This window comes from Argopecten irradians, chromosome 13, assembly GCF_041381155.1.
Source record: "Argopecten irradians isolate NY chromosome 13, Ai_NY, whole genome shotgun sequence".
NCBI lineage: Eukaryota > Metazoa > Mollusca > Bivalvia > Pectinida > Pectinidae > Argopecten > Argopecten irradians.
The window spans coordinates 23,989,141-24,011,722 of NC_091146.1; the positions used below are offsets into that span (position 1 = coordinate 23,989,141).

The 22,582-nt window shown below is 35.1% G+C and overlaps 2 protein-coding genes across 2 annotated transcripts in view; one reads left to right on the forward strand and one right to left on the reverse strand.

Annotated features, from left to right (window-relative positions):
• Positions 1 to 5,018: 5,018 nt before the first annotated feature.
• LOC138305721 (uncharacterized) lies at positions 5,019 to 6,077 on the reverse strand. Its single transcript, XM_069246001.1, has one exon. The coding sequence runs from the start codon at positions 6,075 to 6,077 to the stop codon at positions 5,019 to 5,021; it is 1,059 nt and encodes a 352-aa protein (XP_069102102.1).
• An 8,385-nt stretch (positions 6,078 to 14,462) lies between these two features.
• Positions 14,463 to 22,582, forward strand: part of LOC138305723 (uncharacterized) — a 65,288-nt gene continuing 57,168 nt past the window's right edge. The window contains exons 1-2 of the mRNA XM_069246002.1: positions 14,463 to 14,595; positions 21,889 to 21,980. Of these exons, the coding sequence (XP_069102103.1) occupies positions 21,912 to 21,980 (69 nt within the window). The 5' untranslated portion in view covers positions 14,463 to 14,595; positions 21,889 to 21,911. The remainder of the gene's footprint in view (positions 14,596 to 21,888; positions 21,981 to 22,582) is intronic.

The following is a 22,582-nucleotide window of genomic DNA, read 5'->3' on the forward strand; positions in this document are numbered from 1 at the left end:
GCAGTTTTTTATGGTTGTTTCGTGTGGTTTGTCTCGGTTGGTCTGTATAGCTGTAGTTGGTTCTGTAATAATAATCAAGCCATCAATAAGGTTCAGAAGTTTATTCGGTAATCATGTTTCATAATTCAAAACATACAATCGAAAGCAATAAATCATGATTTGCATGTAGTAGTTCGAATACCTGTTATTTTCTAAGTATTGAAGTTCTTACAATGTTGAATAAACAATTCTTTGGTTTTGGGAAATACTAATTAAATGAGCGGAGTTTTTTTGTACGGTTAAGTACATAATAAACGCTTTGCGTGAGAATTTACAATAGTAAAATCTTAATTCATAAGTAAGTCAATAAATTGACCAACTACATATTATAGTAAAAATAATCAAAGCAATAGCAATGAGCATGTAAGTTAATGACGTTACTTCCGATAATGACAACATCACCGATGCCTTTAATTATAAAAAATAAAGACAGATCATAATGCTAATTCTAAAGACAATAACCTAGTTCTGGCTAACACATAAATGACTTCAACATCTAATATTTTTTTGTTTTTGTATTTTTTTTTCTTATTTTTTAACACATTTGACATGACAAAGAGAGACACTTTCATTCTTCAGAGAAAGGAGAGAGAGGGGGAGGGGAGAGAGAGAGAGAGAGAGAGAGAGAGAGGGGGGGTTAGACAGAGAGATGGTATTTAGAATTATATCAACAACAACAAAAATAATAATAAAATAGATAAAAAAAACTAAAATATCAAGAAATGTATGCATATATATACATGTATATACGATTATTATATTGTGAATATTTCAGGGTAAGGAGAACGAATATAAAGCTAAAGTTTAGCTATTTTTCCCCATTTTTTCCAGTCTTTCTCAAATTTAATTTTAGTTCTTTCTCCTTGGCAGTAAGCTATATATTTCTGAGTATTATTATAATCTTTTAAATAATAGACAAGACCATTAGTACTGAGAGACTTATGGAGAAATCTTATTATATAAATATACTGTTTTATAACTGGCAGAATTTCAATGTCAGCTTACATGGAAATGAAGTTGGAGGAATGTAGACCAAAAATAAAAGTTTGTTTATTGAAACCAAAACGAATGAGTAAAACATCAAGTAGAGCTGTGAAACAATATAGTTTGTTTGTTTGTTTGTTTGATTTATTAACGTCCTATTAACAGCTATGGTCATGTAAGGACGGCCTCCCATGTATGCGGTGTGTTGCGTGTATGTTGTGCGAGGTGATTGTACTGGGAGACTGCGGAATGTTCGTGTTGTGTCTTCTTGTATAGTGGAACTGTTGCCCTTTTTATAGTGCTATATCACTGAAGCATGCCGCCGAAGACACAAAGCAACACGCCCCACCCGGTCACATTATACTGACAACGGGCGAACCAGTCGTCCCACTCCCTGTTTGCTGAGCGCTGAGCAGGAGAAGAAACTACCACTTTTTTAGACTTTGGTGTGAAACAATATAAATGATTTTTACTACTACTTTACACTCCTATAGAATATGAGTTATTGTTTCATTTTCAAAATTACATAAAATACAATAAGGAGAAACAGAAAGATTTGCTTTCAAAAGAAAAGTGTTTGTAACTTCTGTAACTTTGTGTTCTTAGTAATATGGAATGATTTTTTTAAATTTGAGACCACGTTGCATCATCAAGATCAAAGTATTTGTTCCACACAACTTTACCAGAAGGGCACAACTTCGTTATATTAAAATATTATAAAAAAAATCTTTAGTACTTTTTCTTTCCTCAGAAAAAAATTAACGTTCATTGGAACAATTGGATACTGAAGTTTTGATTGAGCAATTCAATTCAACAGCCGATGATAAGAACTTTTTAAGAGCCAATATGATACTATGATAATAAAGAAAGTTGGTATTTACATTGTACCTTTGAAGAAACTCATTGAAAGTGTAAAAACTCTTTGTAGGACTGTCTCTTAATGAATCATTAAATTGTAATAACATTTTTTTTTCAAAAAGATTTTTATCGAAAATTAACTTCTTATTAACGGTTATATTGTTATTAAACCAAACAGGGTTTTTCTGAATAGATACCTCTATAGTGGTCTTCTTATTATTCATCTTGATCAGTGTATTCCATGCTTTAAAAACTTCAATCCAAAATTTATTGGACATTTTTTTCTGGCAAATTTGTAAATTATTTCATTTCCACCATTTAACTAAAAATAATTTTCCATTTAGCTGTAGTTTGAAAAAGATCTTCGAATCCAACCAAGTTTTAAAGAACACAAATTAATCATTTTCAGGCCACCATTTAAAAATCTTTAATAATAATATCCCTTTTAACTTTATCAACCTTGTTGTTCCATAAAAATTCAAAGATAGTTGTATTCAGTTTTGAGATAAATGATTCATCAGGATTTGGCAATACCATAAACAAATGATTAAATTGTGAAAGATTTGATTAACGATGCTCCAGCGCCGACAGAGCATAAATGATATTCATCATTTGAACAATAATTGGTGTTTAATCGTGTATATATATGCCTAATTAACACAAAAATTAAGATAAAATAATTTATTTCGCCTTTGGTGCATGCGCAATCATCACTTCATTCCATATAAGATATAGTACCCCGGATTTTTTTCGGAATGCAATTAATTATTTTTCATATTTTCAACTTGAAGTAAAACTAGAAGCTCAAACTTTTCAGTGGTGGTAATGGTGTAAAGTAAGTAACTTTTGTAACTGTAGAAAAATACTAAATCGTCTGCTCCTGTATTGGATAGTGAAAAATTACCATTTGTCACCGCTGGAGCATCTTTAACTGAATTCGTCCTATTGGAGTAAGTGATCTTCTTTTCCAAGTTTTTATCAAATACTTCAGTTTGATCATTTTTTTGTTAAAGTTCATCTTTGGCATCTCATGTAAGTTAACATGGAAGTCAATACCTAATAGAGTAAATCTCTGTTTGCCCCACTGTAAGTTCAACTCTGAGAGATAAGTATTTTCAGAGAATTTCTTACTGCCAATCCAAATAACATTTGTTTTAGAGACATTCATTTTTAAACCAGATATTCGTTTATAAAAATAAGTTCAGTAATGGATTCTTTTAATGATTGTTCTGAACCATCAAGAGCAAGAGAAGAATCATCGGCATATTGTGACAGAAGAAGAGGACAATTATTAATTTCAATGCCTTTGATATTACTATTCTGTCTTAATCTTAAAGCTAAAATCTCAGCACAAAGGATAAAAATATAAGGTGCTATAGGGTCCCCCTGTCGACAGACTCTTTGTACCTTTAATTAGTAAACGAAAGTTGAAAGATTTCCATCCTGATTGATTGTCGCACTAACATTACCATGGAAAACCTTTACCCAATCTATAAAATCTAATAATTTAATATTTACAACAAGTATTAAAAGCATATAGTACACGACTATTGTCTAAAAATACATCATGTCTGTTCAATAAGATTCATTATCAAAATCCTTATTATCTATATTCTAATACAATAATCAACATATGCCGATAGCATTTTAATCAAAATGATTCTATTTACAATGATAAACAATAATAATTAACATGTGAAGTTAACGTTACACAGCGCAATGTGATTCAATGTAATTTCAATTATATCATCGACTTCCATAATTCCGATAGATTTCTACCATATCAGGAACTTTGGCCGATAATGAAATTAATAAACATCAATTCCAATTATTAATTGTTTGTATTTATAAATTACGCATCAAGTTTGAAATACATTGTACATATTACCCGATAAATCGCATACAATGTAACAATCAAAACAGTCAACAATTTACACTTTGAAGTTACAAAATTAATCCTAATGGTAAAAAGAGGTTACAAACAGATATATACAACATTATAGAAATTCTTACTAATAGAAATAGTCAAGTCATCATTAATGTTCAGACGTTTATTTGGTAATGACCATTTTTAAAACCTTCTGGACTTATATAGGCACTGGATGACCACAGGTAAAAAGGTAAAAATAAAAGGCGAACTACCTTTCCCAGATGAATTTTTGACAGCCTACACGAATACAATGGTTACACACACATTGACCACCGTATGGTTCCAAATTCATCTATATAAATTTGTGTGACTTCCTTTGATTGACATTTCAAGGCGGCCCAAATATTCGGAAGTTAATCTCCCTTTCAATCATACGAGTCGGTCAGATCAAATATATTACAGACTAATTGATAAGCCGACATGACATTTTTCTCATGTCAATGAAATGTCTTACCAACACTGATAAAAATGTATACACAATATTACAATAGCTATAAAATTATACTTTTGAAAGTTCTATGTATTAACAAATAAATTTTAGCTTTATAAAGGTAAAATATTCCTTATGATAATACTGATATGCTTTTGAGAAACATATGCACACAGAGAAAAAAAATTAAAAATAGCATGGATCGATATAACCCTGTAAAATGAACATAAAACTTTATAGTGAATTTACACGCATGTTAATTATGTTAATTGAGGTAAATTTAAGTCGATGTTTTCCCAATAATAAGAGACATATAAACGACTGAGGTGTGTATTAACGAAACACCATGTTACACTAAATATTCTAAAGTCGGTTGAACAGCTTTCCTCCTTAATACGATTTTTGATGCTTTGCAATTATAAAACCTTTAAGATGCTACATCGCTGACGAATGTTTTTTTTAAGTTAATAAGACATATATTTACATGAGTAAACGCAAATTATTTTTCAAATGATGGGTCGTTTTTTGCTTTGCTCGGTGGAGCATCTGTTTTAATCTAATGTTTTGTCTATCCCACTTGCAAAAATGTTCACAGTTCGAATTTTTTTTTAAAGTTTAAAACAATGCCATGCAAGAGAATGCATTATTTCCAAGATGGCTATAATGTGCCATATAATCCATACTTTCACAGAGAACCATTTGTTTATCCTGCTTCAGGCCAGTCCTTCGTTCCAATCGAGCGTTCCGCTCTTTCATCAGTCGGGTTGTCTGTGATCTCTATCGCGATAGGGGTGCTGGATTCCATAGAGTGTACGTCTGATCTATGACGGATATAGTTGGAGTCATCTGGGCCATCTCTGTGCCGACGCATTTCTGAATTGTCGTCAGTTCGCACACCCCAACGGGATTGGGAGAGTGTGTCTCTCGGACATTCTGGTCCGATCTACTCTCTAGGAACGGCGCCAGCAGTACTTTCTTCTCGTATTTAATCCGATCACGGAATTTCTTATTCCACCAACAGACCATTTGTAACGTAGAAAGTCTGCAATCTCTGAACCGTAACATGAATAGCAACGGAATTACAATGCCGGAAAGGTATTTGACTATATCGGCAATTAACCTAAACTCTTTTAACGACTCTTTCAGATCCGGTCTTGTTGTCCAGACCAGACGGTGAAGAAGTGAAGGCATGATCAAAAACTGATATATACATATAAAATGCAACAGTTTTACTGTATTTTGAAAACGTTCCTTACTATTTGGCGTCCTGATCTGTATAGCCCAGATCCTGAGGATCGTACTGACAGAGCAAGTGACTGTTAGAATCTGGGCGACCGATTCTAGAATGACAAACACGCGTTCCCTGATTTGTTTCATCTTGAAGTATAGTTCAGCGTTACTTTTGTCAACACCAACATCACGGCCAAACGTCACAATGGCCACAATGACCCATACGGCCACATACAATACTCGCACCCGTTTGTTTGTGATGTATTTCATATATGACATTTCAAAATTAAGACATATGCATCTGTCTACCGATATGAGGAAGGTCACAGTGTATAATAGAACCATGGCAAACGCTACCAAGGCACCACCAGCGCGGCAGATGTGTTGATACAAAGATATTATAAAAGAGACTCCGAACACAAAGTTACTGACACACAACATCATGAGTGGAACACGGACTCGTTCGACGATAGATTTCGATAATGCCATAGCAACAAACGCACATACGTTTAAACACATGATAAGACAACCGGTCGTTCCTGTTAAAGCTGAATTTCGACCAAGTTTCGGAAAACAAACAGTGGAAAAATTTAGGGATGTGTTCATGTTGGCTGTCATATAATCAAATGGTATAATCATACCGAAATGACAATCTGGATAATCCAGATTACCAAAACTACGAACGTTATCTGTAAGATGATATCATATCGACTCCGAGGAGCGAGTCGACCAATCGGAGATGACAGACAACAAATGGCTGAAATCGGTGATAATTTGTTTTGCAAGACAATAAATGGAGGTAGGGATCGCTAAGGATTACCAATGTGCAATTTTTATAAGTAAGTGAGATTATATTGAGGTTCTGTACGTCAGGGAAGCATTCGTTGAATGGATGGCGATTTTAGTCGGTCTGTGCTTATTAGGGAATCGTGACCTGCGGATGTAGCGTGTACTTTTCCGACTAACGATTTTTACACGAATCCAATTCAACTTTCGATATGAAATAAAGTTCGCCCCATAATACTATCATATCAAATACCATAGTGACCAGTAAGGAATTGTCTCCAATGCAAGACAAAAACATCCAGATCGGAAATTTTTTGCGGTCTTCAGAACATTTTGAAATTAATTACTCCATTTTTCTGGAAATGGGATACAGGGCTAAGTAATCAACAATACAGTATTTTTGTTTTTATTTTTATTTTTTTTTTTTTGCGCGTCGTAAACCTGTGATCCAACGTAGATCAACGTAAGGATATGTATTTACGATTGTTTTCGTAGAGTGATATCCGAGTTCACATAGCGGGGTCTTTCTGTCTCCTAATTATCCCCCCTGTAGCTTAAGTACATGGTAGTTGTTCTGAATCACCTTTCTACAATAACCCTACAAGTTGTACCTGTTGCTCTTATTGCATGATCATAAAAGGCGACTAGATTTACAGAATATCTAACGGATTTTCTTCTTCCTTCCGTCTCCCTTGACACCACCTTACTTATAGTGGAGCGACTAAGCATAAACTCATTCAAAGTCTGAAGAAATATTACACTTAGAACTATTCTCTAAACGAATCTGGATTGATGGATAACATGCAAACGTTAATTTCCATAAATTGGGTCGTTCATGATCCCCGACATCGTCCTTATGAACACAGTGGTTGACTTTCACTAAGGTTATTAGTAAACTTTTAATCATTTCATCCTTTCGGGCAGGTATCGGACATTTTCCTCTTTCAGTCTACAGCAGATTGAAAAACATATTTCAAATCCATTTCATTCCTAAAAGATAATTACATCGTATATAGTTCTATAATAAAATTTTACACGATAGCAATACTTGTCTGGAAAGAACACTCATACAAGAACTCAGTGTTAATGTTTTAACTCTAAAAAGAGGCTTTGACAGAGACTTTTAGATCTTTACAACAGCACAATGACCTATTGGTATACCTTATATTGTCTACAAATGCAAGATATGTCTAAACCTTATAAAAGATACTGTAGAGACCCAAATGTCATTTGGAAGAAAAATAGGATATCTGATAAACTTTAGAGAGCAGAGCAGGTGATTTCGAAAAATACAAATTGTAAACAACAAAAAACAATTCAGGTTCATCTCCTTTTTGATTGTAAAATCACTTCAGTGAGCATCCGAGTGATACTTTGTGATGGAGATTCACCTTAATATCAGACCTACAAACAGTACTAAATGTAAGAATATCATTGGGGATTCGTACTTCAAAGGAGGCTTCATGGATTAGATGGCCGCATTTATATTGCATAACCATGTTCATGCCCGGCCGTCAAATTCATCTCAGGAAATTTGATGTGGATTGAGGGGAAAATATTCCCTCTATTGTTAATAGTCATATACAAGAGGCCCATGGGCCTTAACGGTCACCTGAGTTCAGATACAGAATGAAACAAAGACATAAACACTATTTATATTGGCGCATCAGGTCCTTGAAGTCAATTAGTGATTTTATAAATTTGACTTTCTCTTTCTAATCTATGAAGAGTATTTGGTTCAATTAAATCTGTGAATTCACAAGAAAGATTTATGAAATGTTATCCATTTTGAACCCTTTTTGCCCCGCCCCTCTGGCCCTTGGGGGTCGGCTAGGACCTATATGGATATGACGTTAAAATGCTATCCCATGCTAATAATTCTAACCCAGTTTGACTCATTTCCTATTAAAACTAAGCAAATAATGTTCATAAATGTGTTTTCCTATATAAACTATTGTAAATTTGACCCCCTCCCCAGGGGAAAATCTGAGATCCCAGGGCCATGAAATTCACAATTTTCGTAAGGGGCCATAAGACCTTCCAATCTATGAAGAATATGTGGTTCCATCAAATCTGTGAATTCAGATGAAGATTTTTGAAATGCTATGCCATTTTGACCCCTTTTCTCCCAGCTCCTCTGGCTTCTGGAGGTCGGCCAGGACCAATAAGGATATGGTGTTAAAATGTGTTTTTCAGGCTTATACTTCTAACTCAGTTTGACTAATTTCTTATGAATTATAAGCAAATAATGTTCATAAATGTGTTTTTCCAATATAAACTATAGTAAACTTGACCTCCTCCCCAGGGGAAACACGAGACCCCAGGGTTATATAATTCATACTTTTTTGTAAAGGACCTTAAGACTTTTCCATCTATGAAGAGTATTTGATTCTACCAGTTCCATAATTTCAGAAGAAGATTTTTTAAAGTTTAGGCTATTTGACCCATTTTGGCCCCATCCCTAAGGCCCCTGGGGTCAGTCATGGAAAATTTGTTAATTTGATTCAATGGCCATCTCATAGGGATAATTATGATAACATTTGACTAATTTCCTAATAATAAATGACCAAATAATGCTCAAAAATGTGTTTTCCCTATATAAACTATAGTAAACTTAACCCCCTCCCCAGGGGGAAAACCTGAGATCCCAGGGTCATATAATTCACAATTTTTAGAGGGCATTGAGACCTTTCTATCTATGAAGGGTATTTGATCATACCACATATGTGAGTGGAGAAGAAGATTTTTGAAATTTTAGCCAATTTTACACCTTTTGGCCCCTCCCACAGCCCCATGAGTAATTCATAATTTTGATTGGCCTTATGCCTTAGAAGGTTTGTACAAAATGAAATTGCTTCAGCGTTTTTGGAGAAGAAGTCGGAAATGTAAATCGTTTACGGACACACGACGGACGACGCACGACGCACAACGACGGACAAAAGGCGATTAGAATAGACAAAGTCTCAAGTGACCTAAAAATGCCGGGAAATTGGTTCGATGTACTCCTGAATGACTACAACAGCATCAGGAGACTCCAATTAAGGAAGGACTTCGAGTAAGTTCATGGCAAGGTTTTGACGCCAAAGCTTTGATGTCTACCTCGTCTGACATGACCCGTTAATACGTCTATCAATTTGACAGTAGTGGCTCTAGAATTAACCACAAACAAGTCCTTGCGAAGAAAGTCATAAATTCCTCTATTTCAAAACTCCACAAACGTTAGCTGAGCCGCCTCCGAGCTAGAACTCCGAATCTTAACACATGCATAGGGGATGAAGATGGCGAAGGCAAGACAGTGATGGTGTTGAATTAGGGAGAGATATGAAACGCTCGGCTAGCAGTGCAGTATATAAAAATAAAACCACCTAAAACACTTAACCACCGTCAGTAATACATGCATAAGGTACCAAGGATTGGGTGAAAACAAAATGTAGCGATGGAGAACAGAAGAACAGTAAGCCTTCAAACTAAGCGCAAAGAGTGGAGATGATTGATTATAAACGAGATTGGGAACCACATAGACAGAAAAAGAACTTAGTCAGATATTGGTCATGTGAAACCTTGCCGAATTTAGTTCTGGTTGACGTTAATACATATGACAAAAAGTGGGACCGATAGCGCAGGCTGCTGATTGTGCCACCAGGAACTCTTGCGCGTTCTACAACCCCAGCTCCTTTACGAAAGTATAGTGGTCGCCTTCAGAAGGTGCTAAGTAAATGGACAGACATCTTGAAAAGAGAAAAAACAAAGAAGCCCTAGCCACTAATAGAAAATACTTTCATCAACTTTGATAAAAGAAAATAGAGGTGACAGACGTCAGTATGATCTGAAGAAGGAATTCATACATACACATGAGAAATAAGGTTGATTGACACCGTAAGGTAAAATTTGTATCTAGATGTTCTCAAATGGTAATATATAACTTGAAAGTTACGCTGTGAGGAAGGATTTGAAAGGAGGAAGATCAAGTAATATGGTTCGGTAGAAGATATCAATACCCTAGAATGTAGGGATGGGTATTCTTGTTTCCTCCACGTTCAACTTAAAAGCTATTGCCAACATTGGAAGTAATGGGTAATGACAAGCATTCAGCTGTGGATCTACTGTCAAAACCAGAAGAGAAGGCGCCCGACTGATCGCAGTAGAAGTCACAAAGTATGAACTGGGTGTTTTCCGCAGATTTATGAATTTATTCCAATATCATTCAAGGCATATCATATGTATCAAAATTTTAAGAGTATAATTTTTTTTGCTCGATCACGTAAGGTAAAATACGGAACGGCCATCTTGGATTTAAAAATGGCGGTCATGTTGAAATTAATATCAGAATCAAATGATTTATGTATTAAACAATAAAAAGTATATTTGCTTAAAGCCGGCTTAGTCAATTAGATGTATTTAATACAGGTATACAAAATGTCGGTCCTTCCACATGAAGTTTAACACTACCAGAATATTCCTAAGAAATACTAATATGGGTGGACGAGTAAAGTTTGGGTCTAGTTGGTATAAAACGTGATATATGGGTTGCAGAAAGTGGTTTTTGGCTGCCATTTTGAAAAACAATATGGCGGCCGACCTTAGCCGATCCACTATTTTTGAAGTCATGTGAGCCCTCGCCTTGTGCGGCTCTGGGTTATGTTTCCTGAAAATAGTCATAGTGTTAAAAAGTGGTAGTTTCTGCTGCTTCTGCTTAGCGCTCAGAATGAAGGGAGTGGGACGACTGACTCGTCCATTGTGTTTGTAATATCAACACTGGGTGAGTTGTGCTTGTTCGTTGTTGCCTTTACTGGCACGTTTCAGTGAGATAGCACTTTACCTAAGTCAGGAGTTTAGCTATAATATAAGGGTTTGTTTGCTTGATTTATCAACGTCCTTTTAACAGCCAGGGTCATGTAAGGACGGTCTCCCGTGTAAGCTGTGTGTAGCGTGTATGAAGTGCGTGGTGTGTGTTTTGGGAGACTGCATTAGATTTATTTTATGTCCTCTGTTATAGTAGATCATACATGAAAGCCGTCCTTACATGACCCTGACTGTTGATAGAACGTTATACATGGGAAGCCGTCCTTACATGACCCTGGCTGTTAATAGGACGTTATACATAGGAGGCCGTCCTTACATGACCCTGGCTGTTAATAGGACGTTATACATGGGAGGCCGTCCTTACATGACCCTGACTGTTAATAGGACGTTATACATAGGAGGCCGTCCTTACATGACCCTGACTGTTAATAGGACGTTATACATGGGAGGCCGTCCTTACATGACCCTGGCTGTTAATAGGACGTTATACATGGGAGGCCGTCCTTACATGACCCTGACTGTTAATAGGACGTTATACATGGGAAGCCGTCCTTACATGACCCTGGCTGTTAATAGGACGTTATACATGGGAGGCCGTCCTTACATGACCCTGGCTGTTAATAGGACGTTATACATGGGAGGCCGTCCTTACATGACCCTGGCTGTTAATAGGACGTTATACATGGGAGGCCGTCCTTACATGACCCTGGCTGTTAATAGGACGTTATATGTGGGAGGCCGTCCTTGCATGACCCTGGTTGTTAATAGCATATTAATTAATGAAACAAACAAACCGCTTGGCTAGAGAGAACTTCTCTGTAGGTCGATCGGTTGAGCGTCAGACTAGTGACCCTGAGGTCATGAGTTCGATCCCTGGCAGAGCAGTGATTATGTTCATATCAAATCATGCGCTCTGTTACAATAATACCATAGAGGACTATTCACTTTAAGGAAAGTTAGTTTACACTAAGGTGTTAATTCTTTCAATTTTGAAGCTGCAACGTTAACATGCATCATGCAGATCGTTTAGTGTACATGTTATACTGATAATCAGCAATAATCAATTAACTGTTCGATGAAGTTAAAATAAATTCAAAGTTTTACAATCCAATTATTGGAAACTTATTGCAAACAAAAAAAATTCTCTTCTAAATCATAAAAAAATAATCAAATGATGAAATCTTTATCAATTTCTATTTTAGTAATTCACTCAAAATATTAGTTAATTTTTTTTTTCAGCCAATAAAACTTGTGAATCCAAAATATGCAAATTCACAGACTATATATTTAATTCAACATATTATAACCATGCAACTATCTGATTCCTTTTGCAACCAAACAATGTCATAATGACTGATTGATTGTATTTTTTCATGGATTTTGAATTTTATTGTGCTTTCATACTTCCATTGCTCTAGATCTACATAGATTAGTTATCACATTATCTATATAAAACATTTATTTTAATGTTTGAAAAATTGAAAATAAATCCTCTCAATTCAAAATGTATTAAATACTATTATTGTATACAGATCTTTTCATTGCAGTTTATTTTATATATAGCAGAAATTTTGTGCAAAGCAATTTATTTGTTTCCCTTCGCCATTGTTAGATAGCATGCAGTCACGCTTTCTGTAATTTGGACAAAACAAACAATACTAATTTGACTTTGTTTACACCATCTACGGATCATATTCAAAGTCAAATACTCCATATTGACAATAATAGAAAATGTATTTGGGATGTTTTCAATTTGGTGCATATTTTCCAAAAAGATAAAGCTTGCTGAATGTGTATTACGGCCACGCGTATACGTGTATCGGGATTGTAAACAATGTCTATTTTGGTCAAGGCGAACCACATGTTCACCGACTAAAAGTTGAATAAAACCACTTGTTGCACAAAGATATATGGATTTATGCAAAGATAAATATCTTCAGATAAAAATGCAACAATTAAATCTACCGATTCATTTTCTTACCTGTTCTTTCCGAAACATGTTCTTTTCCACCTGTTGGGGTTTTCTTTGTCGAAAATACATCAAATACGACCGTCCCCTTTGTCTATACCCGGCACGCGCTTGTAACGGGATCAACAGGTGCTCTTTGGACGAAAGCGTTTGGACGACGCAGTATTGAAAGGAAAGCTACAAATACTGTCCAATCAAATGCGTTCTTTTCGAATGGCGCGCGAAAAGATCTTCCTTTGTACACGTGGCCTGAACACAAAGAGAACTAAAGTGAAATTGATAAAAAAAATATTTGCTTAAAAAATAAGGACACGAATTTGCCAATAAACGGTCAATATCGTATTAGAGATTTAGTTTGATAATTTAATTATCTAAATTTTTGATAATGTCTCTGATCGTACTTAATATACATTTGTAGAAGAATCATTGACACTAAAATAAATCTGGCCAAATAATAAATGCATACACATACATTTTTTCATGTTTTTTTCATATGTGCAATTTTTTTTGTCATACAAATGAAGTAAATGACTAATAAATCCTTAGTCATACATGGGAGATGTTTTTTTCACGGTCCCTTTCATTTGCATTTTTTAATAAAGGGAAGGCTACGAATGAATACAAATAAATAAAAATCAGATACATGCATTAAAAAAAGATCAATTACTTGTGCAATCAGTTCTAAAAATAGACATATAAATAGTGCAAGGGTTTATAAGTGAGACACTCACTCTCATCAAGGATTTATAAGTGAGATATCTCATATACGTCCTTGCTCTCATATACGCCCTTGAGATAGCGTAAATTTCTGCTAAAATTGTATACATTAAGTAAGTTTAAATATATTGCACGCAAGAAAAGTGTCATTTGATCCTACAGACGTATGTGCAGAGATTTAGATATATATTGTATCAAAATAATCTCTTTAACATATAATTAGACTTTTTGATATGACTCCTTGTAATTTTTCCCGTGATTTTTTTTCCAGTGCAACTCTATAATTTTTAATTTGCCTTAATATTAACAAAGGCATAATTAACAATTTTTTATTAGTGTTTTCTTATCATATCGATATTCGTTTATGTTTTTGACAATGCGTACATTATTCTCTTTGTGTTTCCTTTTATATCCGACACCTATTCCAACATCAACGTGTAGTTTATAAATAGGTAAATGAAAAAAAAACAATATTTTTTCTAATGTTTAAACTCTGAAGATTTCATAATCAGAATAAATTATATAAACAATAAGTTTTTCTCGAGTTTCAAGAAGTCTTTTCCTGTTAGGAATAACAATTTGCGATTCATAATTTAGATTTGTACGACAGTTTACACATTTTACTTCGCATACATATTAATTCTCTGCAAAATGATCTTCAAGCATCTGTTGCACATATCCCGGATTCCGGATATTATTAATCTGCTTTGGCCGTTAGTTGCTGTTCGACCTTGACCCGTAAGAGAAATAGATTCCGCTATCATCGCAAGTAGAAGATAAACAAGGGAGGTTTGACCCCGTGTATCACTGAGAAATTATGACGATCAAGGCACAGAGGTAACTCGACAGGTAAGAATTATCCCACCACAAATGTTACAACTCGAGTCAACGCCCCACGCGTTGCAAATTTCGAAGCTAAGACATTTGTATCGATGTGATACTGAAGCTGTGTGCCCCGTATGTTTTTCGAGGCAGATCAATTTCTGCTCAATATCTTTACGATTCACTCTCCCTGGGTGTGAACTTATAATTAGCTTACCGATGTATACATATTGGTTTATCGATGTCGTCTATACGTGCGTAGTATGTGTTTGCCATTTGACAAGGATTTCGTGTTAATTGGTCCTCGATCAGCTGTGCTGGCAAAATCACAACAAATTGAACAAAACATTGGTGTCACGGATCTAGCTTATGGCAATACACAGCGAAGTTATTAATGTTACTAACACGGCACTAATGATATCATATATAGGTCATTTGTTTTGGGATAGGCTCAGTGATTTGCTAGGACAAATTCCAATAATATGATAATTGTACCAACTAAAACATAAATATACATGTAATGATTAAAAAAAAACCTCAATGAATATGATAATATATATTGATGTATGTTTTCCTATGAAATAAACATTTCAATGAGTGCCTTGTTAAAACGGAGTCATTGACTGGGATTCCATGACCGATATAATTTCCGAAACAAACTCCTGTGAAAACATAGGGGGGATTTCAGAGCAGAACATGGACAATTCATATTCCTGGTGAGTGTTAGACCCACTTGTACACCTTTCCTAAAGTGAAGTAAATACAGACTGATGGAGGTGATCAAGCGTGGTGGGAAAATAGCTACCTTATAGATATATATATATTAATAGGGCTGAAACGATTAGTCAAATAATCGGAGGCGATTAGATTAATGAAACGAATCGCTGATGATCGATTAATCGTTAATCGTAACATGCATAACAAGTGCATTGTAAGCTGACTAAACACGTTGACAGATCATAGATTTCTAAGGAAGCCATTCTGACTGTAGTTTCATATCTTTTTATGTACACGTTTTGAACTCAACAAAGCATATATAATGTGAGAAATACTTGTTAAACTACGTCTCTGTGAAAGTTAAAGTCAGTAATCAATGAGAAAGTGGATGTCATGAGAGCTTGCAACACGCTGTTCGCCAATTTTCACTAGCGATCGACTCCTTGTTGTTACGTCCCGGAGGCCTAATCGCCGCCGGGATGCTCGGGGGCGGAAGGAGCAGTAGTCTTGAACATTTTAATTTTACTATTTCATGTGTTTATCATATAAAAAGAATGTTTTTGTTCATATTATAATTGAAGATAAGAGTTGTTGATTTTTTTGTGATTTTTTTTTCGGAATTAAAAAGTTCATTGACGAATATTTGGTCATGTCGCTCTGTGGCAATCCAGATTTGGTTGATCATGAGTTTCATTTTGGTTTTTCTACATAAAAACATTGAATACAAACGTATCTATATGATCATTTGTAACAATTTAACAATAACAATCTTTTTCAATGAAAAAAATTTAAATCTATGGTATATATTAGAAGCCTGGATAATTTTCTTTTCCTTTCCTCCACCTCTTAAGTTTCTCTGTGCAAAAGGATTGGCTTATTGATTTTTACTTATAATATATATTAATATATAGGGCTGAAACGATTACCTGATAGTAATTTTTGTATTCGATTATTCGGTCACATGTAATCGATTACTAATCGATTAATCACTTAAATTGAAGGCAACTATATTGTCTCACTCCTGACTACTGAAAACATGTTTTTGTATCAACTAATAATAACATCTACGGTACGATATGACGGAGCACATGCCTTACATAATATAAGCCTACCAATAAATAAGAATAGATTTATTGGCAAAACAAATGTATTTTATCCCAAAAAAGCTCTGAATTCCGTTCCTGTATCATAGTCTGTAACATCGGTTAAACTCGCTGTTTTAACGTTACCTTCACACGTACGACTAATGATCATATTTCGTGTGATGTTCTTTGTAGCTTCACTTCGAGTCGACATTGAAGCGTGTTACAGTCCTTACGTTATCATTATCAATGCAGTATTTTGAATGTATGTACAGATCAGAGAGCTCGAGGCCGACCGCTTTTGCGCGTATAGCTATGACAAATGCATATGGCACCTACTGAGAGAAACACTTTCGTTTTCACTTTTGGGCGAGTGCATGTCGCCGGCGTCATAAACTAGACAGAAATCCTGGAATCTGACTCAACTTGTCAACTGTCTTGAATTATGTGTTATATCCCTGATACTGTGTTTTTATATAGTACAGTAAAACCCTGTTATATCGCCACCTTCTGTTTTCCAAGATTTTGGCGATATATCGAGTTGGCGGTATATCAGATTTGTCGTTGAAATCTGAATTAGGCCAAAATATTGGTAGTCCTTCGGTGCCGTACTGAATCAGACTTTCTAGTCAGTCTATGTACTGTACTGCCACTTCGTATTTTGTAATATGGATAGTTCCAAAATCAAACTGAATTTTGATAGTAGTCTTTCAATCAATATGTCAGTTTTATGTGTGTAAAATACGAAAACCGAACTCGTTTGTGTTACCAAGAATCGTGCCGTAATTGCCTGCTAGCTGGGATTTTCTCGGTTACATGATATTTTTATCCCAGGAAATCCCGCTCGTAAATAAAGAATAGAAGTTCTGAGCAAGGGCAGTGCGGTCGTGACCTCACTTCCGCGCACATGTTTGCAAATATCAAAACAGGAACTCCGGTAATAAACGGCACTCAGATGATGATATGATCTTGATAGTTAACGGCGGATTCTTCTGCACCTACGCAATATTTATATCGCACTTGAAATTGCTAGTTGCATTTTATGGTCTAATATAAACGAACGGCTATATCGAAAAACAGACTTGTGGGTTCTTTTTTGTCAATAAACAACTAACGTTATATAATTATATTAATAGTAAGTAAAACAAATGTGCAGAAGTAAGTTTTATTAACCACAACTTGCAACACCTACCTGTAAAACAATAACAAAGGTGTACCCATATTGCTAATTGATTTTACTGTGTACACATCGGTCAGGTCGCGCGGGCATAGTGTGCATGGAGGGAAATCCTTCAGAATAAATTCATGGCGATAAGGGTTTGGCGGTAAAACGGGTGGGATATAACGGGTTTTACTATAAAGGGTTTCATTAATTTGATATAATTAAAACGTCTTGTCATTAGAACAAAACCAGCAAGTTTTGTATTCCGATTTGTCGGTCAAATGTTTGTAAGGCTAAAAAAAAATATATGTCAATGTAAACTACTATATGTCAATGTAAACTTAACAGACATATATTTACCGGTAACGTGTATTAAATTTTCAAATCATTCAAACATTTGCACGACGTTGAAAATAAACAATATGACAGTAGGTAGGCCAGTTTCTGAAACATATTGTCAAGCTGATTCGCTCCATCAATCAACAATACCGGAAGATTTCTCTAAACAAATTTAAGGCCCAGTGAATGCATGGCTGCAGGGTTTTTGCCAGCTATTTCAGGCTTCATATCACCCGCCGCCATTTTCGAATTCCTACATGTGTCAAAACAACACTGCCAGCCAATCAGCCCTTTAAAGTTTAACAGTCTGTGACGTAAATTTTTTTCGCTCCTGGTCATTTGGGCTAGTTAACCCCAAAATTTTACTAGTCCGACTATTTAATCACTAGTCCAAATTAACTTACTTCAATCATGAAAAGTGTTTGACCCAAATTACAGTTTGGATGCATTAGTGAACCCCAATTCTCACAAAATGATGCATCCCGATTCCGGACAGAAATAATCGCATACAGAATGCACTGAAAATGTGTTGAAAGATACAATTGACCATCACTCTTGTAAATATGATATATTTACTGATTTTAATCGAGTGGGGAGCCACTAGTCCAGTCCAACTGGTTCATAACAATTGGTACTAGTCCAGCCATAAAAGTAATAGTCGTGGGCAAAGTGCTTAAAGTCGCAGATTGGTTTAATCAAGACCATAAGATTATTTTGCCAGGACAAATGTACTTAAATTTGTTCATTATTTAGGTTCGAAATTGATATGTAAATATTTACAGACACTATCATGTTTAGTTATTGCATTATTATTAAGTTGCGATCGTTTATAGCCTGGCTTTTTCTCAGATTCGTAAACAAGCTAGAACCTCACATTGGAGCATTTTTGTAACTTAACAACACGATTAAATCTACTACATTATATAGCATTGTATGTTTGTATACTGTAAAGGGTGTTTTTATTATGGAATATATACAAAATAAACACCACATATCCTAAGGTCAAAATATTGCAATACATATCACAATACAGCTGTTGTGTATGACAATATATCATCTGTGACGTGTACGCTTCTGTCATATTGCCGCAGCCCTAGTATATAAGAATGTTAAGTTAAATGAAAATGAAATAAACTACAAACAACAATTCACATTTTGAAATATTTTTTTTAAAATCATATATAAATATGATATACATAAGCTTACAAAATCTGCAGTAATTTTTATCATCAAACTAAAGGGACTTTGTATTTTAGTATGTGACCCTCAAATTTTGAACTCATATGAGTCCCTACATGGATCCTCTAGCTCGATCAAAGTCAAAACTAGAGGGAAAACCCTGTCTTCTTTCCCTACAATAGTGGTATTATATATAGGCAAGTGTAACAAAGTACTCATTCATTCTATGTGCATGGCTTCATAAATTATAAAATATTTATTTTTGACATTTGGATATTTTATGTCTGCATACTTAAAGGCAAAATTTTGCCACATGCAGTCAAAGGTTTGCAATTTTGCAATTTTAAATGTAAACAAACCATATACACAATGAACCTGGTTATAAACCTAAATATATTTTTTATACAATGTATGTAATGTATTTCACTTCGGTTTTACTTGTAGACTTTCAAATTTAAACACAAACAAGTAAATGGATAAAATTAGTAGGAAAAAAAAGTTTTAAAGTGTACATTTTTTTTACTTGGGAATTAAAAAAAGACGAGCATTCTACCATAAAAATTTCATAATGTAGTCTTCAATGATTTCAGTTATTTTAAATATGCACATATAATTTTATTCCATTTCTTAGATGTTGACGAAAATAAAAGTTTAAAATAAAAATGTAATGTATATGTATGCTGTGAGTAACTTTTCATACATGTCAATTATTTTGCCTTTTCATATTAACTTTATGCTAATGATTAATAAACACTTGATATCACTATTACATAAATACTACCTGCATTAGAGGGTGACAGTGCCTAGTGTCACCCCGAGGGTATCACTGTCACCCGAGGCGAAGCCTCGGTTGACAGTGATATTCCGAGGGGTGACACTAGGCACTGTCACCCTCTAATGCAGGTAGTATTTATTTTATTATACCAAAAGTCTAGAAACAAAACTAGTTTTCAAGTATTTGCAATCTATTGAAACATTTTAACTGATTTTAGCAAAAGTCGAACAGTCACCGTCGGCAGTAGAATAGCATATCAGCTTCTACTCAGTAGCGCTAACTATCATTGCATTATAAAAAAGAATACTCACAATAAGCATTTAGTGAAAAATTCTTGTTGTCTTGTCTCCTGCGTTTGTTTAAATCTTAATGTTTTTGTATATCTCAATGAATTTTGGTTTCGTCCTGTCATACTAACCATGTATTCTGTTTATCCTGCAACCATTATGGCATTCAAAACGACAACAAATTGACAGTTCCTTACTTTGTTTCGCTTAAAGCGAGACGCTTCTTTGATGCGGAGGTAAAGATTTATTCACCTAACCAAATGAGAGTGTACTCCTTTTTACTGTGGTGGGAAATAAATAAGCGCATTCACAAACAGTAACCGTAATTCTATTCAGTGTGATATATCACTGAAAGAAAATGAAAATACTCAAATAACAATAAATACTCATTAAAGAATTACTTTACAATACATACCTTTGTCATGAGCCAATAAAAAGACGACACCGCCATACGAGATTTTCGATATCGTAAAAATGACGTCATTAAATGACGATGTTTTGCGGAAATCGGAATATTTGGATATTAAAGCGGTAGGCGGAATATCAGTCTCAAAAGCGGTAGACTTCCGCCAGAATCGGTAGGGTTAACATGTCTGGTCATTTTGGTGAATGTGACGTCACGTTTTAGCGGGACTGAATGATGTTTCATTCACCGGAAGGTTCAAGTTCTGGGTCAAGTAAGAAAAAGTTCCGTCAGATATGGAACAAATTCACATGATCGTATTGACGGATAAAGCATATCGTATTGACGGATAAAGCACAAGTTTATCCGGCAGTAGTTATCGGTCAGTATGTGGGACAGTTGCAGGATAAAAACACTTACTATCACACTAAATACTTACTAATTAACATTCTATATATATACCGTACTATAAAATCACTCAAAGGGATACATGTTCCTGTATCTTGACCTACTTCAAGTTGCTGGGTGATAAAATATGAAATTGTTACTGAATATGTAAATATTTTAAGCTATACCTCTGATCATGAGCTGACCTACTTCAAGTTAATGATAGTCAACATGTTTACTGATGAGCTAAAACAGGTCAGACCTGATTAAGAATTTATTTTCTCCTTAATCTCTAAACTAAACAAATACAACTGGTACAATATGTACTAGGTGGAAGGCAGGACATTTTAATGCATAAATTATTACATTATTGACATTGCTCTCTTGTACATACAATGTATATATACAATACATTACTGTAGGTATGTGTGATATACTGTATGTGGAGGCGAGACGACCAGTGGTTTTGTTGATGTGATAAACATGGTAAGGCTTATCTGTCATGTAACCTGTGACCACCAACAAGATTGGGGAAGGGGGAGGGGATTTGTTATAGACTGATTCTAGGCGTGGGTATAGGCGTGGGTGGGGCTTTAAATTAATTGATTTATAAAAGACTGATTCCCTGGGGTGGGGATTGATAATGGACCGATTCTTTGTTGGGTGGAGGAGTGGTAAAGGGGGAGAGAGAAGAGTGAGAGTTGGGAGAAGGGGGCTGGATTTATAAAAGACTGATTCCCTGGGGTTGGGGATTGATAATGGACCGATTCTTTGTTGGGTGGAGGAGTGGTAAAGGGGAGAGAGAAGGTTGAAAGGTGGCCATTGGTGGGGAGGTGCTGAAAAGGGGCATGTTACACTTTCTTAGAGATCTCTCACAGCTGTTAAATAATAAAATTGAAAATTTATTGTAAACTACATATTTACTTAATAAAGGTTTATTTTGGGCAACAAATCAATCCTAGCCTAATCAACGCTTTATTTTGATGTAGACTGTCTGTGATGGCTGGTGTTAATGGTGGAGGATGGTGATAAATATCTGAACATCATGGAGGATTACTTAAAGTTTACCAAGGAGGCGCAGGTAATTATTTTAACATAACCATCATGGAAGATTACTTAAAGTTTACCAAGGAGGCCCAGGTAATTATTTTAACATAACCGTCATGGAGGATTACTTAAAGTTTACCAAGGAGGCCCAGGTAATTATTTTAACATATCACCGTCATGGAGTATTACTTAAAGTTTACCAAGGAGGCTCAGGTAATTTTTTAACATACCACCGTCATGGAGGATTACTTAAAATTTACCAAGGAGGCCCAGTAATTATTTTAACATAACGTCATGGAGATTATAATTTACCAAGGAGGCAGGTAATTATTTTAACATACCATCATGGAGGATTATGTAAGGTTTACCAAGGAGGCTCAGGTAATTATTTTAACATAACCGTCATGGAGGATTACTTAAAGTTTACCAAGGAGGCCAGGTAATTATTTTAACAGGAGGATTCCTTAAAGTTTACCAAGGAGGCCCAGGTAATTATTTTAACATATCACCGTCATGGAGGATTACTTAAAGTTTACCAAGGAGGCCCAGGTAATTATTTTAACATAACCATCATGGAGGATTACTTAAAGTTTACCAAGGAGGCCCAGGTAATTATTTTAACATAACACCGTCATG

Excerpts from the sequence above, each read along its gene's own strand:
- LOC138305721 (XM_069246001.1), bottom strand. The coding sequence starts at position 6,077 with ATGAACACATCCCTAAATTTTTCCACTGTTTGTTTTCCGAAACTTGGT.